The sequence below is a fragment of the Osmerus eperlanus genome, chromosome 7, assembly GCF_963692335.1.
Source record: "Osmerus eperlanus chromosome 7, fOsmEpe2.1, whole genome shotgun sequence".
Classification (NCBI taxonomy): Eukaryota; Metazoa; Chordata; class Actinopteri; order Osmeriformes; family Osmeridae; genus Osmerus; species Osmerus eperlanus.
In genome coordinates, this window is record NC_085024.1 from 5,763,774 (window position 1) to 5,780,654 (window position 16,881).

General features: G+C 46.4%; 2 protein-coding genes across 4 annotated transcripts in view; one reads left to right on the forward strand and one right to left on the reverse strand.

Moving 5' to 3' along the window:
* The window catches only part of creb5b (cAMP responsive element binding protein 5b), a 47,806-nt gene extending 47,445 nt beyond the window's left edge, over positions 1-361 (reverse strand). For 2 of the 3 annotated variants that reach the window (XM_062466745.1, XM_062466747.1), the window contains exon 1: positions 268-318. The gene's annotated coding sequence lies outside the window, so the exon portion shown is untranslated. Of the gene's footprint in view, positions 1-267 lie in introns of all 3 variants that reach the window. The other variant, XM_062466746.1, reaches the window with a different exon arrangement.
* Positions 362-4,424: 4,063 nt separating this feature from the next.
* Positions 4,425-16,877, forward strand: jazf1b (JAZF zinc finger 1b). The gene is made up of 5 exons (XM_062466749.1): positions 4,425-4,705; positions 12,499-12,571; positions 13,188-13,384; positions 14,146-14,315; positions 14,875-16,877. Exons 1-5 carry the CDS (start codon positions 4,591-4,593, stop codon positions 15,049-15,051), a joined length of 732 nt encoding a protein of 243 aa, XP_062322733.1. The 5' UTR covers positions 4,425-4,590; the 3' UTR covers positions 15,052-16,877.
* The last annotated feature ends 4 nt before the right edge of the window (positions 16,878-16,881 follow it).

Sequence of the window (16,881 nt, forward strand, 5' to 3'; positions counted from 1 at the left end):
CGTCCAAATACTAGGCTGTTTTTCATGATGGTGAGATGGAAACCAATGCATAAGAAGCAAATCGAAGGGAAATAATAAAAAGTATCTTCAAACCGAAATATGCACAAAGCTTAAAATATGTAGGCTGAATAAATCTATTTAAATGCAATATAACTTGCCACTGTAGTTGTCACATCAACACCAGCTAACAACTAACGGTTTCCTAGTCTGACAGTACATACTCGCAATTTCAAGATAAACTATGATAGTGGAATAACTTTAACTTACCAAACAAGTGTATAAAATGTGCAGCAGTCTCTCTGAAGGAACCACGTTGGACTGAGAAAAGATTACAATACATTCTATTTAGAGAAGCATTACCTCACCCATAAGGTGACGTCACGTGGGATTCCTGAACTTCTAAATCATTGCGGTCCGGCTGGAGGCGGGGCAAGCGAGGAGGAGTTAGCAACAGTAGGGCCTACGGAGCGCTGGACTTATGGTGGGTGCGGTGCGGTGCGGCGCAAATCTTCCACTATCGAACTTGTGTCTGTAAGATGCATTTAGCAAAATGCAAGATTTTCACCGAGGTAAGAGCAGGTAACAGTCTAATTTAAATGTAAGTACTAAGCAGTGATATGTTTGGAAATACTGACAATATGGCTATTCTGTTTTTAAGAGCTCGTATATCTACAAAGTACTTTTTAAAGCTATAATAATGTCCGTCGCTAACTTTGTTAAATATATGTCATATTTATTGATTCACTTTGTCACTTATCGAGTTTTCTGAAGAATGGAAAATGAAAAATATTGTAAATAACCCTAATAATAAATGTATTAATATCATAAATAACTCTATCCCTAACCCTATAAAAACTCGAGGTCATAAAAGCATGGATCTTTAAAACAGGTATGCCCAACCATGTTCCTGGATCCTCCGAGTTCCATCTATGAACCAATTTACTGTATGTGAGAATCCAGTGCTCTAGGTTAAAGTTGGAGCAAAAACCACCAAGACAGTATACTTTGGGAAACAGGATTGGACAGCCCTGCTCTAGAAAGATCCCAGAGCTGCCCTTGTCTATACGAGAGTGCATGCCTTCTTAATAATGAATAATCAAGCAGCCTTGAGTAAATAAATAATTGGTGGCATTATATGGACGTCTAAGTGTTGGATTTAAGGGATGCTGTTACAGGGACGAAGAAGTGAGATATTTGTCCTGCCGTAATTGCCAGGTAGAGGTAATTTGATGCAAGTGAAATCAAAGGACAGACAGAACATCACGGCAGTCCATCAACCAAACAACTCTCGGCACTGCAACACATCCTTCCTCCTGCACCTCAAGATGTTTACATCTAAGAGACGTTTATGCACGCATTAAAATGATTGACAAAGTACTGTACATCAGTACATAGGGATATGCAGTTATGATGTGCTTGTCACTTGGATGATTACCATATGTCACTCATTGTCCCCTGCTTCTGACTTTGAGGTGGGCTACAGCATTCTCTAATGATATTGTTATATTTACAGAGCAATGCGTCATCTCCAGTCTGGTGTCATGCAGTGATGATAAAGTGACAATGTCTGCCGGAAAAAAATCTAATTAATTCTGAATCCAGTTTGTTACGACTTGGGTTAAAGCTTACAGGATGTGTGCTTTGTAAACTGGTGGCAAACTATTTAAAAACCACCGTACATACATAGAGGACAAAGAAAACCTGTCTCAAAAGGTATCCTTACCAGCGTCTGACAGCTTGACAGTTCATGAAGTACACTGACATGTTGACTGTCAGCAACAGAGTCACCAGAACACAACCCTCTTTGTCAACCCAATAGACAAGAATTGTAAAGGAATATGATGCAAACGAAACAAGTCCTTCCTCCATACCCAATATTATTGATGTCTGTTTTATTGCACATCAGTGGCTCCTGGAGTTGTACTGAGAGGAGCAATCCTGGCGGTCTGCTAGGACTCAGTCTGACCCGTTAGTGGCGTCTGGGTGGGATTTCTGGGTCCACAGGCACCAGACGTGAAGCCTCGCTCCGGCTCAGGGATTAATGACTGTCTCCTCACACTGTGAGAGATGTTTACCGCCTGCCCAGCCAGTCGCACTAAGAGCTCTGTCACTGGAACGGTAACACAGCCTGGAAAGCTGCCATAACTCAGAGGCTCTCCGCCTCCATCTTTTAACCTGGGCTTTAATCAACGTTTATGACATCCTTTTGTCCCTTTATTGCCAATATATTTCTCAACCAATCCAAATATTATGTTCCTGGAGAACTGGACTATTAATGGTAAAAGAGACGGTATAGTTTGGGGGTCAGTGGTCCCCACTTAAAGAGATCCATCTTTACTGTTGCAGATGTTTTATTCTTGTGCTCTTCTTTTCCGCAGTGCTTTTGTACAAAAGGATCACCTTGGAGAGATGTTTATTATGCACGGCCAATGAGGCCAGGTTCCTCTCTGTTAGATCTTGTATGGAATGTTACTGTCTCTGTGTTTAGCACTTGCCGTACCTTCAGCAGGGATGGCTGTGCCTGCAGGGGTGGAAATGTTGAGACATCACGCTTTATGCAATACCACATACCTACCCCACGTCCTTTATCGTGACTCCTGATGTCAATGAGGACCTAAAGGCAGGCCAATTGGAATCGTCATCCATTGTTATTTTGGCTTATCTGTTCTTACGGAGTGTTCTGTGCTATAAAGGAATTCCTAGGATGGGATTAATTAAGTATGTCGAGATATCAAGATATTCAACATATCACCATAGATCAGATGTGCTTGTATGTGTGAGTGAGATGGGTGGGGGGCGCTGGGGTACTGTTTAAGAACTACAATATGATGTCAACATTGAGAGTCTTTGGGGAAGCCTTATGGGTAATGAACGGGTAATGGTATCCAGGTACTCACATCATGATGTCATTAGCACGTTGCAATGGTTTGTTTTTGCTTGCAGTTTCAAGAGATCCAATTTCACGCGAGGACACATTGAAATTACTCCCTGCACTGCACAGTCAATATTTAAACTTGGTATATAAACTCTGAATGGCTCCTCTGCTTTGCTAACATGCCATATTACAATTGATAAATAAACAAAGTAAGGATTTGGAATTAAAATAAATACTTAAATCCCAAGAGAGATTGGGGGGGGGGGGGTGTAGAGGGGTTGGGAATGGCAGGTTGGAAGTGAGGTTCTTTTTATCAGAAGACTCTGTCCAGGCCAGGCATGTTGGTTTGCTTGAGTACGGTAGATAGATTAGTTGGGCGATGTCAACTAAGGGACTATGATTCAGTAAATGACATGGAAGTCTTTGAAATGTAATTCTCTACACTGTGCACGGGTTGCCCGAGAGGGCCACTAAATCTGAGGTTCTGAAAATCACACATACATCTATTACCTCATCTGGTTTTATGGGCTATTATGAATTGAAGAGTAGTGATTAGTAGCAGCTTTACTCATCAAGAAACAGCCATCAATAAATAGCTACGGATAGCCAGCGGCAGCTTTTCAAATGAAAGCCCTGGACTCTCTCAAACAGGGGTTCAGTGTGATGTCATGCTTTCTCAGTTATACACCACACTGCTCCCCAGTAGGCCTACCCCTGGAAAAATACAGTTTACCAGCGCTGGGTAGCCTGATCTGACACTGGGCTGGGCCCAGGAGTCAGACATCTCACACACCAGCAGGCATAGAACCAAAGAACACCTATACTAGTGCCAACAGTCATGGATCATTTGCCTTTTCCCCTCTCCCCTTCTCAATATAATGTGGATTGGTGGAAATTGATATATTTGGGGAAGAACAGAAAATATAATTCCTAATTTTTACAATGTTATGAATGCAAGGCAGAATTATACTTTCACTGTTTTATGAATTAGAGAAGGGTATACTTATGTCTAGATACATTTTAAGATATTTGATCCTTCAAGTCAGTTAGACTATGTCAGTTGGCATATAAACTGATTTATTCATGATAGTAGTTATACATGTTCTCTACAATAATAACTATTTAGTAAAAAAAAAAAAAAAAACTCAATATTGGGACTAACAGGTGAAGATTTGTCTCATTGAACAGTGGTTTCACTTCTCTCGTTCTTTGGGGTTACAGTGCCACACTGTGGCTATAGGCAACACTGAATGGTCAGACTCCGAACTAAATGAAAAACGAATTTCCACAAATCATTCACTCATTGATACAATTTAGCGAGTTAAACAAAGTCACCAACAAAAACAACTTGTATAGGCCTACTTTATGGGGAAAATGCCTATATTTTACAATTAACTAATAGAGAATCAAGATAAACATGGTGATAAATATCAGGTAAACATCCAGGCTTCTGTTCATTCTCCCTTGTTACTACAAGTCTGTCAGCAGATGACTTTTTTGGTCATAATGCACACTGACTGCTGTCTACTTTACGTTCAACAGGTAATACGGATGATTACAGTTGCGCAAATACTTGGTCCCTCCTCTCCTCCGTCCTTGCCTTGCAGAGTGTGCGGTTCCAGCTGCTGCCGCCGCTGTCTGCCTGCCTGCCTTCTAGAGTCTGAACTGGCTTCTCTCTTCGCCGCCGCTCCCGCATATTCAATGCAGTAGAGACCATGACAGGCATCGCCGCTGCCTCCTTCTTCTCCAATATTTGCAGGTTCGGGGGCTGCGGACTTCACTTTGAATCCCTATCCGAACTTATCGTACACATTGAGGATAACCACATTGGTAAGCACCGTCGAACAGAAACAATCAGTGCCGCACATATACACAATGGCTGGGGTTAGCACGAACCAGGGTAAAGTGGCTAGGTTAGCCGTCTACCAGCTACTTCCTGCGTCCTGGACAGCGCTGTTGCTAGGTGTGGTATCGATGGGACCTCTGCCTGTTTATTCGGTTTAGTTACTAGTGAATCATCTAAAAGTACATATTTTCTATATTTGCAAGTTACATATATGCATATAGTGATTTAGGCACAATTACTAATGCATTTAGTCTTTTACGCACATAGCTGTCTCGAGCTTATGCTCGCTCAAACCATTGACTGCAATTCTGCGCTAGGCCCGTGTGAGCGCTTGCTGAGTAGCGGAACTAGTACATGCGGAAAAACTCGACTTTGTAAACAAAATTTGAGTTGTGAGCTGATAGAAGATACTAGTTTTACGTTACTTAACATTAAAACATCAACGAGTTGTTGAGGATTATACATTTGGAAGCTCTGACAAATGTTAAACCACTCCCCCCTGTTGAATGCGGTTCTGAGACTCAATTAGAATCAGATGCATCATAACCCATGGAATTCATTAATGACTCCTATTATAGGTATGGTATAATACTTGTATAAAACTGTATATGCTCCATGTATTATTCATCACATTTATTATGTGACCCACTGTGTTGTAACTTGTTCCCAAAATTGTCTGCATTTGAAGGGGTAACCATTTGACTCCAGACCAAAACTGCTATTTTAAGGAACAGTAAAGTGCATGGTATCTGAAAATCCGGGTCATTGTGTTTAGCAGTAACACTGTCTGTTAAATATTATCATGACAATAGCTTTCATATATATATATATATATATATATATATATATATATATATATATATATATATATGAAAGAAAAAAAGATTGCTTTCAGAAAATTGCCTTGTGAATTCATGTTGAGTTTCTGACCCATACCGTCGCCGAGAATAGATCAGTGGTCTTCAACCCTGGTCCTCAGGGCCCACTGTCCTGTTTGTATTAGATGTTTCCCTGCTCCAACACAGCTGATTAAAACTAATAGTCGTTATCAGGCTTCTGCAGAGCTTGATACACCAGGCCTACATGTGAATGTGGATCACCTTGCGTCTTGAATTGAATATTTATACATCTGGATATGGGTCACAAAAAAAACGCTCCTTCTAGCACAGCAGGGTTGACAATGCTATCCTCGCAGACATGAAAAGGTCAAATAACCTTCTCAAGTTCCCCTATTGGTTTGAGGTGTCCTGTGCCCATAGGGCTAGAGGCTGCCTGGGGAGCCCCACAACAGTTTGTGTGCAGAATAAGAAATCAGATTAGGCCCAGATGAGTGACTACCGTGAAAACACGACCACTCCTGTAGGAATTGTGGTCTTGTCCTCTTAGTGTCGTCGTATCTTCTCTGCAACATATAGACCAGACCTCAGCCCCCAACCCACCAGGAATCAATCATGTCCCTTGTGTGAACCCTGAGCTTCAATCAGCTACACCCCTGGGGAGCTCATGTGGCAGCTAAGTCCAGATAAAACCCTGTCATTGGCTGGTATGCGGGGATCATGAATCATGATTGGTGCATGCTGAGCAAACTGATAAGTCACCCTTGTGGTTACCATGGGGATGCGTAGGCCTGCTTTGGTGGTGCTGTGGCTAAACTCTTTGAGTAGATGATCGGCGTTGTATTGCATGGCAACAGCTCACTCACTCCCACATTGTTGTGGAATTGTACGTTGGGTTTTGTGCGGTGGTGCTTTTCTCACGCAAGGCTTGACTTCCACACCACCATGTTTTTGTTGTGGTATCCGTAAGTGCTGTTAAATAGCTTCCTGCAGAGGGGTTGGGTAATGAGAACTCCACCTGCTCTGAGAGCTGCAGCTGATAGTACCCCCTCCCCCGACCCCCCCCCCCCCCCCCTCTACCTCCACCCAATCCCACCACTCTGCTGGTTAACTCGTTCTGCAGAAGCACGTGCAGATCTTTCAGAGCATGGGGGTCAGGCGCTGTGGGAGTGCAGGGATGGAGTGCATCTGGAATGCAGGATTATTCAAGTGCTTCTCTTAAGGTAGGACTGAACAAGCCCAACCCTGACCTAATCATCTTGAATGTGCTTGTAGAGGGAAAGGGAGAGAGGGGGGACCCGGGGGTGATCGAATGAAAAGGCATTTGCCTGCCTACAATGCTGTCCCTGTGACTGTAGACCCAGACTGGGAGTAATGGGTCAGTTGTCATGGTTTCCTCTTCTCTCCCATCAACTCTAAATCTAGAGCCATTGGAGTTCCTCACCTTTAACCTCTAGAATCACGCTTGTATACCACTGTACAAAAACATTCAAAGCCTGAGCTACTGCAACCCTGATAGTAACAGTGTTTTGTTACTTCTTCATTTCTTATGCTGCACAATCAAGGCCTTGTTTCATGGACAGACCTCGTAGAGACATGCCTTTGTCCATGGTCCAGGGAGAGTTCCACTGTGTATCTCTGCCTGTGTCTGGGTGATGTGTGTCCAGTCAGGGGAGTGGGACAGGGAGCTGGGGGTCGCATTGATGTCACCAACAGAGGGAGCTGTAGCCTACCCTAGGATGTTGTCTGGCTGGTCTGTATGGATTTTGTACCTGTACAAGTACACCTGCCACTGAACAGGTACCATGTAATCCCACTGCAGACAAGATGAGAATGAATCCGAATATACATTTAGTCATTTAGCAGATGCTCTTATCCAGAGAGACTTACAGTAAGTACAGGGACATTCCCCCCGAGGCAAGTAGGGTGAAGTGCCTTGCCCAAGGACACAACGTCATTTGACACGGCCGGGAATCGAACCAGCGACCTTCTGATTACTAGCCCGATTCTCTAACCGCTCAGCCACCTGACTCCCATGAATATAAGAGTTGTGAGGTTCACGAGAATATTTACGTAGTTTGCAAAAGCAAACCACTAGCTTGGAGTTTTTCGTCACTAAAGGAGATTTTGTTGCTTTTAAATTCCATGGGATTAGTGCTGGAATTTTAAATATGACCTCACCTTACAGGTTGAGAAAAACATCATGTAACACTGTTGGCCAATACACTGTGCAACTAACATACGCGATGGAGGTCCGACAGTTAAATGTTCAGTGAAGCAGAATATCACTCCTGTCACCCGCACTGTGAAAACGACTGCGACACTTCAGTCACTCTCAAAAGTATGTGAGGAATACACAGTAGATCCATTAAGGTCGATCCATCCACTGTGTTGCACGTCGAAAAAATACACACTCTCTGCAGTCGACTTAGTCAACAATTTCAAGCTGGTGTTGATGTCAACTGGGCCCAGCTGTCTCCATTATTCTTTTTTGGTTGCATGACTTCCTTGCTTTAATCTCCTCTTCTTCCCTCAGAGTGAGAGCTGAACGTGTGTCCGAGGTGTTAGCCCAAGGAGGAACACTCCCAATGACTTATTGGGGAATAATGAGCCAATTAGTGCACCCCGAGTGGAAAAACTGTTGCCCCCCCCGCTCATGTCCCTGGTCTGCTGGCCTGTGCCCGCTTGCAGAAGTGCGAAATCTGGCGCGTTCTGCCAAGCGCCTGTGAAGCGTAATTACAGAGAGTGCGCTTGATTTGGCCTCTCTTCCTCCTCATCTGGTGGCCTGCTGCTTAGAACACATTCTCATTTATAATTAGAGGCCCGGAAAACAAGCTCTGCATTCTTGTCCCCGTATCCCCCCTCCAGCCTGCTCCGTGGGCTGCAGGCCAGTAGGTGGCGCTGGATTGTTGTCTTTAGAGAGTCGTGGTGAAAGGAAACCTGTCCTTTGATCGTAATGCAGAGTAGAACCATTAGATCTACAGTTGTTTAGACAAGTTTGAGAGTGAACAGGGTTAGGGTTAGTTTTGTCCATTCTCTTAAACCTAGTCCTGGGAAACATTAGCTCATGCCTTCATATTGAGATTGATAGCAGACACATAAATCTGACAAATAACTTGTATATTAAATGTAGGCCTTTTGTTCTAAAAATAAATTAGGCCCCATCCTGTCTTACTAATGCGATTCCATATTGCTTATCTAAATCTCACTGGGCTTTTTAAGAACAGGTGCAAATCAGACCTGGAAAGGGACTGGAAATCATGAAGGGTTAGCGATTTAAGATCCCCATGCCAACACACTAGGCCACTGGTTAGTGTGTTGTGTTGTGTGTAAGACAGAGTTTCTCCTACAGTAGGTTAGATCCAGACCAGTGTTAAGCCATAGAGAGTCCCCATGGCCATGGTGTGTGACTGTATGCAGGTCTACATGTCCCTGGGCTGGGATAATGATGGTCTTTAGTGTCCAGGCCCTCTAACAATGGCTCAGTGTAGCTGCTCGACACAGGGGGCTCATTTAGGAGCTCTTGGAATGCACCCCCAAAATGTGAGCGGAAGTCATAAATTTGGGAAGCAGTAACTGGCGCCCCGTTCTGTGCACCTGGTGGACCTAATTACATTTCCCCATCCCCGACACCAGTTCCCCAGGCCCCGCCCCTGCTCCCGGGCTCGAGTGCGGGGAGGAGAGAAGCCGCTCAACACAGCAGCCTTTATGAGACAACCAGGCCGACTGTGTTGATGTTGCATGCTTCACATCCAGGGTGTCTGGTTCGGTTTGGGGGCCTATGCTCTGTGGGGGTGTGTCGGTCTGTGTTTGTGTAGTGTTTCAGTATGAGCCTGTGTCTGTTTAATGTATCTGGATTAAGAATAGGTCCATCCAGCCTTGAGAACCAGGGGAGGAACAGGCAGGTCGAAGCAGGACCCACAGTAGCATGCAGATATGCTACACGTCTGCTGCTGCTGCTGTTGTTGCTTCCTGGACTCTAGTTTAATTTCCTCCGTGGAAGTCCTGCCTTAATCCATTCACTGTGCCGCCATCCCAGGAAACATTCCCCTGCAGCTCGGCCCCACCATAAACATGTCACCATGATGCTTGCCACTCTGCGCCACCCCACAGCGCGGGGGTGAGGGGGTGGCCGGGAAGGGGGCGAACAGGGGAGAGGAAGCAGGGAGGTGTGACCGTGTCTGGGGGAAGGAGGGAGTAATGAAGGGGTAGCAGGCGTCACTTCCCCCCCCCCCCCTTCTTGCCTCAGGAAGGTTTGGAGTGCGTAGGCCATCCCCTGTTTCCTGTCCCTGGGTGCTGGGCCCCATGCAGACTGTGTGGTTGACATCACGTCTGTTTCATTATGACATGGGGACAATAAGCTTCCACGGGGACGATGAGCCATCTGAGAGCCAACACACTGGCAGGCTCCTCACAGGGTTACCTAAACGAGACCCACACAAACCCACACTCCTTCCCATACCGAAGCTCAGGGTGGAGTTTGTTGATCTCAGCATCTCAGCATCAGATGAAGAGAGCAAACATGCTAATATCTCCCAGAAGGTTCTCGACGGTCTAAAGACCACCGCAGCGGACCACCTGTGTGGTTCGCTCAGGGGGACCCCCATTCTCCTCTCCAGGGGCCCAGACCCTGGTCCTAACAGGGGAGGTGGGGGGTGGGGAGGGGTTGTGGGTCTGTGCCGGTGGCCCCAGCAGAGTGCATGGGGCTCTGGGGGATTGGGGTTTTGGCTCCTGCCGGCCTCCCTGTTCCCTGGCCCCCACCTGAGGTGTGTGTGATTTACAGTGTGTGGGAACAGATTGATCCAGAGCTAATTGAGCGGTCGGTGAGCAACCTTCCCCCCCCCCCCCCCCTCACGCTGCTGCTCCTTTATGCTCATTAGTGATCTTAGGGAGGATTTCCCCTCTCTCACATACACACACTCAATCCCCTCACCAGCACCTCCAAGTTCTGGCAGGAGAATTAATATGGTTATTAATGTGCGTTTCTTTATGTCTTTGTGCTTGTGAATGGACAAGAGAGGAGGAACTGTGTGTGTGTGTGTGTGTGTGTGTGTGTGTGCGTGGGGTCCTCCTTAACACACGGTAAATCACGGCTAATGAAACACTTGGTCAGCAGTGGAGCCATGGGAGAAGCCCACCTGGCTACAGAGGTACCATACCTGTCAGAGCGAGCACAGAAGAACCCCCACCACCACCCTCAGTATAATCCCCGGCCTCAACCCCCTCCCTCCCTCCCCCCCAGCCCCGACCGATCTGCCTATCGGTGGGGTTTCTGTGGGTCATAGTTTGGCTCAGGGTCTCCATGGTGCTGTAAACAAACAGCGGAGTGGTAGAGCCCGTGTTGTCGTTTAATCACGAGGTGTTAAAGTCTTACGGCTCCAGGCGCTGGCCAAAGCCCCATATTAGATCCACCATCCCCTCAGCCGGTGAGAAATGTTGACTTTTCATGTCCTCAAAAGAGTGTGGCTGAGGTGGAGGTGCTCAGGAGTCCCATAGCAGGGGGGGGGGGGATTCATTAGAGGTGAGATGAGGAGGGGAGCACTTCTTTTGTATTCGTCTTATGGAGGGGTGCATCTGCAAACCATTACCTCGGTGGGGCTTTATTGTGGGAGTGTGGGAGAGTGTGTGTTATGCATGAGAGCTGCATGGAGAGATGACGGCAGGGTTTGGAACAGCGCTTGATACCATTCCACGCCACACAAACACGGCACGCACGCCCCCGCGCTGAAATGTCCGTCCTCTCCCCAACTCTGGGAATACGGCAAGCTTTGGATCAGATGCTAAGATGGGCAGGAATCAGCGTGGCCTCAGCATGAGCCCACCCATAGAGAGCGTTCACTGAAAAGAGTTTGAGAGAGGTTACGAGGTCACATCTCGTGTGAATCTAGGACAAGCACGTCAGTGATGTGATTCAAAGTGCTCTTGCCATAGGCTGCATGAATAAATCATTCTGACCCTAAAGGCAACTGTTTATTTCTGTCCTCAGTCTGTTGTCAGCCTCCTCTACATTACCACAGAATACAAGCCCTCTACACTGTTGTTAAGAATGATCATTTTGCCTGCATGCATCTATGAAGGATCATTTTGCCTGCATGTGTCTGAATATCATTGTGGTTTGTTTGTATCCTCATATTACGGCGTGTTCATGATATACTGTAGCAATGCATGGGTGTACATTATTGAATGTACGAGAATTGTTTACGCTCGCGTTCCCTGGTATGCCACAGCTGCCAGAGATTCTCTTAGCCACAGGGGGGCAGCACTGTCCTTGCGTCCCGGCCCGAGGCACCAGGCACAGCTGGTGAGTGGCAGAGGCAGCGGGGGTTTTATGGAGCGTCTCCCTGCTCCCACATGCATGGCAGTGGGCAGGCTTTTTGAAGTGAGGCCTGGTTCACCTCAGGGTGTGGATCTTAGCCATTGTAGTGCTGCAGAGCAAGCCAAGCATCTGGAGCCCGGCATGGGAAAACGCAGTGTGTGTCGAGTGTGGTCTCCACGCAGCCAGTAGGGTGGCTGCGACGAGGGCCATTTAAAAACGGAACGAGGGAGCTTCAGAGAGAGACACGGCACCACGCGTGGCCTTATTACGCCGTTTGTAGGCAAGACCCTTTGCTTTCGAGTTGGAGAGATGTTTTATTAAAAAGTTCATTCCCAGAGTCGAAAGAGACTGGATACGAGGTGGTTTGTGGAGAATCTCCAGCAGTGATTTGCTCAGGACCAACTGCCGTCTAGACAGTCAATGACATAATGTCGTATTCCTAGTAGACCTGCTACGGTCCAAAGGGCTGCAGTGTCCCAATGTTCAACAGGGACCCTTGGACTGTCATAACAGGCGTTACAGTAACAATGCCATGGCCCTCTGTTCTGTGTGTCCGTCTCGGTGTGGTGTAATTTGACTGCTGTCTCTCTCTCCCCCCCCTTTCTCCCTCTCTCCCCTTCCTCAGACACAGACCCTCGTCTTCTGGAGAAGCAGGAGCAGCAGCAGCCCACCTATGTTGCTCTCAGCTACATCAACAAGTGAGGACGAGCTGTCCCGACCCTCACAACACATCCCATAATACCTGGCCCTGGGAATGTCTGTCTCGATGTAGTGTGCTGCGAATTGACTGTACAGTATCATGCTCTCTTTAAGGATTTGATTACCACTTAGTTCCATGAGCAAATTTGCTTCGGTAGCCAGTCTCATCTGGTGTATTACTCCATATTAATTAGGTTAGCATATGGTAATTGGATTTTATAAGGCCATGGGTCCTACAGAAATAGAGTTAGATGACATTGCAGTTTAACTGGGGCCGTGTTTGATATGGTGTGTGAATGGTGGGCAGCAGGCCTGCAGCAGGAACCAGAGAAGGAGAATCAGCCTGTCTCCCTGGGCCTACAAACACATCTTGATGTGGTTTCTGCTTAATCTGTTAATTCCACTTTTGCTTTAACAATGTCTGTGTGAACATTTCATTTTTATGACATACATTCACCCCAAGACTTTACTGTCCATCGTAAAGTTCAGGTCCTGCATTCGCCGTTGAAAATGGGAATGGCTTCAGTGAATGACGGTGACAGAACATATGCTTTCCACTGCCGGTCCAGGTCAGAACTTGGTCCTAAACAGTGTGTGTGTTCCTCGTCCTGACAGGTTCATGACGGACGCGGCGCGTCGGGAACACGAGACCCTGAAGAAGAAGGTCCAGCCCAAGCTTTCCCTGTCCCTGACTGGCAGTCTGTCCCGGAACAACGTGTCCACGCCTCCACGCCACAGCAGCGGCAACCTCACGCCCCCCGTCACCCCGCCCATCACCCCCTCCTCATCCTTCCGCAGTAGCACGCCCACGGGTAACTATGGCAACGGCCCCCCTCCCCCCACCCCGCCTCAGTGTGGCAGCAGGTCCTGCGAAACTATAGTAACAGCCCTTTGATGCTTGTGTTACCATGGTAACAGCCCTTCACCGCTAGCGTAACCATGGGAACAGCACGCACTCCTTGCGTGGTCGCTGTTGAGCCTGCTCTCATGACTGGTTGGGTAGTTTATCCACTGGGAGTGCAGAGAAGCTGCATCCGGTCGGACAGTATTACAGTGGTTATTTCACACAGAACGACTTCCTGGTTACTGCTTGTTGTTTTCCCATGTTCTCAGACGGTTTAAGAATATTCAGCATTTTTGTTAATTGCTTTTTTCTTGTTTGTTTGGATCTTGTGGTTGTGAAGCTAAACCTGGCTGCTACGCTGATAGCTGATGCAGCATTTACATGGAGTGTATTAACCTTAAGACCTGTTGAAATGGGCTAAATACTTTCCCACAAACGAGCGTGTTTTAGGCGATCATCAAATGTGGGTTTAGTAACAAGGGAAATGCAGAATGTGGGAACTCTGCTTCAGAACACATGTGGATGGACGGGCTCTGAGACTCTGCCTCTCTCTGCACAGTCCCAGAGAGTAGGGGCCTGTGCCAGACCTGGGGATGACTGTCTGATCAAGAAGACTTTCTAAGAGGATTGAGGAAGTGTAAGCACATACAAGGCTCTGGTTCTAATCTGACTGTGTGTGTGTGTGTTCGTGTGTGTTCGTGTGTGTTATCTGTGCTTCGCCCCATCCAGGCAGTGAGTATGACGAGGAGGAGGTGGACTACGAGGACTCGGACAGTGACGAGTCGTGGACCACGGAGAGCGCCATCAGCTCCGAGTCCATCCTCAGCTCCATGTGCATGAACGGAGGGGAGGAGAAGCCCTTCGCCTGCCCCGTGCCCGGCTGCAAGAAGAGATACAAGGTAGGACCCACCTGCGAGCTCTTCCTGCCGATGTTTGGCTACATCGCTTGATGCTGTTGCAAAGGTTTCGATAACTACCCACCCCCACCCCCCACCCCACCATGTCAAAACTAGAAGGGAACAGAGATGTTTGTGTGGTCCCACAAACCTAAATCTCAGATGTTGCATTAAGCTGTGCGGTAGAACCCGGATGAGACAGATGTCTGAGAGCAGGGTGCAGTTAGTTAGTTAGTTGAATGTTACTACATGTCAACATCCTTTAACGCAACACATACAGTCCACTTCAATGATTGACGGTGTTTCACTAGATTTTTCCATTTACATCTGGGGTGTGTGGTCAGGGTAAATTAGGTGCAGCTTGAGAAAACGGTTCAGCTGATGTGAATTTCAGGGTCACGGTTGATGGCACACATGGTAAAGCAGTGGGCCACGTCCGTGACGTTTCCATAGAAGGACGTACGATGTCGTCAGGTTGATGGTGTTGGGAGCACCAGTGTCCTGAAAATGTCCTGTCCTGTGTCCCCTCCTCCCCCCCCCCCCCCCCCCCCCACCTGTGCAGAATGTGAACGGGATCAAGTACCACGCCAAGAACGGCCACAGAACCCAGATCCGCGTGCGTAAACCCTTCAAGTGCCGCTGCGGGAAGAGCTACAAGACTTCTCAGGGGCTCCGCCACCACACCATCAACTTCCACCCGCCCGTGTCCGCCGATATCATCCGCAAGATGCAGCAGTAGGGCGCCCGACCAGCCCCCCCTGCTCCCCCCCGTCCCGTCCTACCATCACCAGCAGTGGCTGAGTCCTTTTTAACACCCCCTTTTCCCCCACCACACCCCTCATTACATAGGCACACACACATATTCAAACATACTTTTTTTTCTTCTTCATTACACTACTCTTTTATGGCATGCTTTAAATGTATTACTTTTCTCCCGTTTTTATTTGGGAATGTATCTCTGTAGTGTTCGGTTTTGTACTTTTGCACATTTAAGCTATCATTCACCTTCTTGTACTTTCTGACACACGGTGCTTATTGGTCCAACTTGTTGCAGAGAAAGCCAAGTCCCTGATATGGAGGGAGACAGATACAAAACAAATACAAATTGAGATTGTATGAGAAGATAAAACGACTTTAGAGTTAGCTGAGGAAGAAAAACGTTATTTCTACACGGAAATCAAAGATCATCACATCATCATCATTCAAACCACTTCTCTCATTTCGGCCCACTAGTGATACACTTTTCTGCTGCAGTGACAATTCAAAGACAATGTTTGTAACCTACTACCCAATATATAGAAAATATATGATACTGTACATTTGTGTACAGTATATACATTCAGTGTATACATACCGTATAGAAAATGCACTTTCATATTGAGATTTTGAAAATGCTTCGACAATTTATTTTCCAATTTGAACTGACGGAAGTGGAAGATCCTCCTATATAGACATCTTTTTTTCTCAGAACCTTTTTTTTGTGTTGGCACCAAATGTTAATCTCAGGTGACAATTCGCCAACATTTCAGTACCATAATCCTGCCCAACTAACAGGATCATGGAGTCAGCTGTTATCGTTGTTCCCTGGAACTCCAAGACTGCTTCAAGAGTTCCAGAAGCCTTTCTTAGGGAGCTGATTGGTCCTGTTCACCAGAATCTGGTGAGGAGTTTAAAGCACTTTCTAGTAACCTGTTGCCAACCAATTTGAATGGTTTATTGTTGGGTTGCCAATGTCTTGGTCTGCGATGATATTTAGTCTCCGAGAGTAGCTAAAGGAACTCTGAAGGTACTAGATGTTCCCCTCAATTTTAAGGGACGTTATTTTTTTCACCAGACCTCCAGCATTTCCTGTTTGTTGTGAGATTATGTATATGGTTGCCTTGAACTGTAGACCACAGCATTCCAATCCAGTATATTTCTACAGCCTCGTGGAGACGATCCAAGGAGTTCAAGCCTAGCCTGTTCAAAACGTTCCTGTTAGACGTTCTTATAAAGATAGACTGGTCCAGACTGTCTGCGATTCCTCCAGTGTAGACTACAGCCCAGTGCAGTCTCTAGAGACCTCTCCTAGAACAAGAGACCTCCAGTCGAGTTTGGCACGCGTCCTTTATATGAAATCATTGAATACCTCCTGTTTGAGTGGAGCACATTACCAACTCTTCTTATGTGCCATGCAAAGGGAAGTAAGAGGCGAAAAATTCCAGCAGAAAACAAGACAAAATAGAGGCTATTAATGACTCATTCAAACATCATCACTGCATGGAAGTTAATGTTGCTATGGAACCATAGTTTATATTTAGATGATAACAGTGACAGTATTATACTGCCAGTGAGGAGGGAAGTATTTGAAATATTGTGTATAGTTAATGTATTGTCATGTTATCAGTGTAAGTTCATTAAATTATATTTTCGTATGTTTCTGAAGTGACAATGTACGTATGTGTATCCAGAGGTTGTGACGGACCTGACGGTGATGTACTGTACTGTCTCCAACAACAACAAAAAAAGAATGCTGCTTCATAAATGTAAACTTGATTACATTTGAAAAATACAAAATGCCTCTGACATG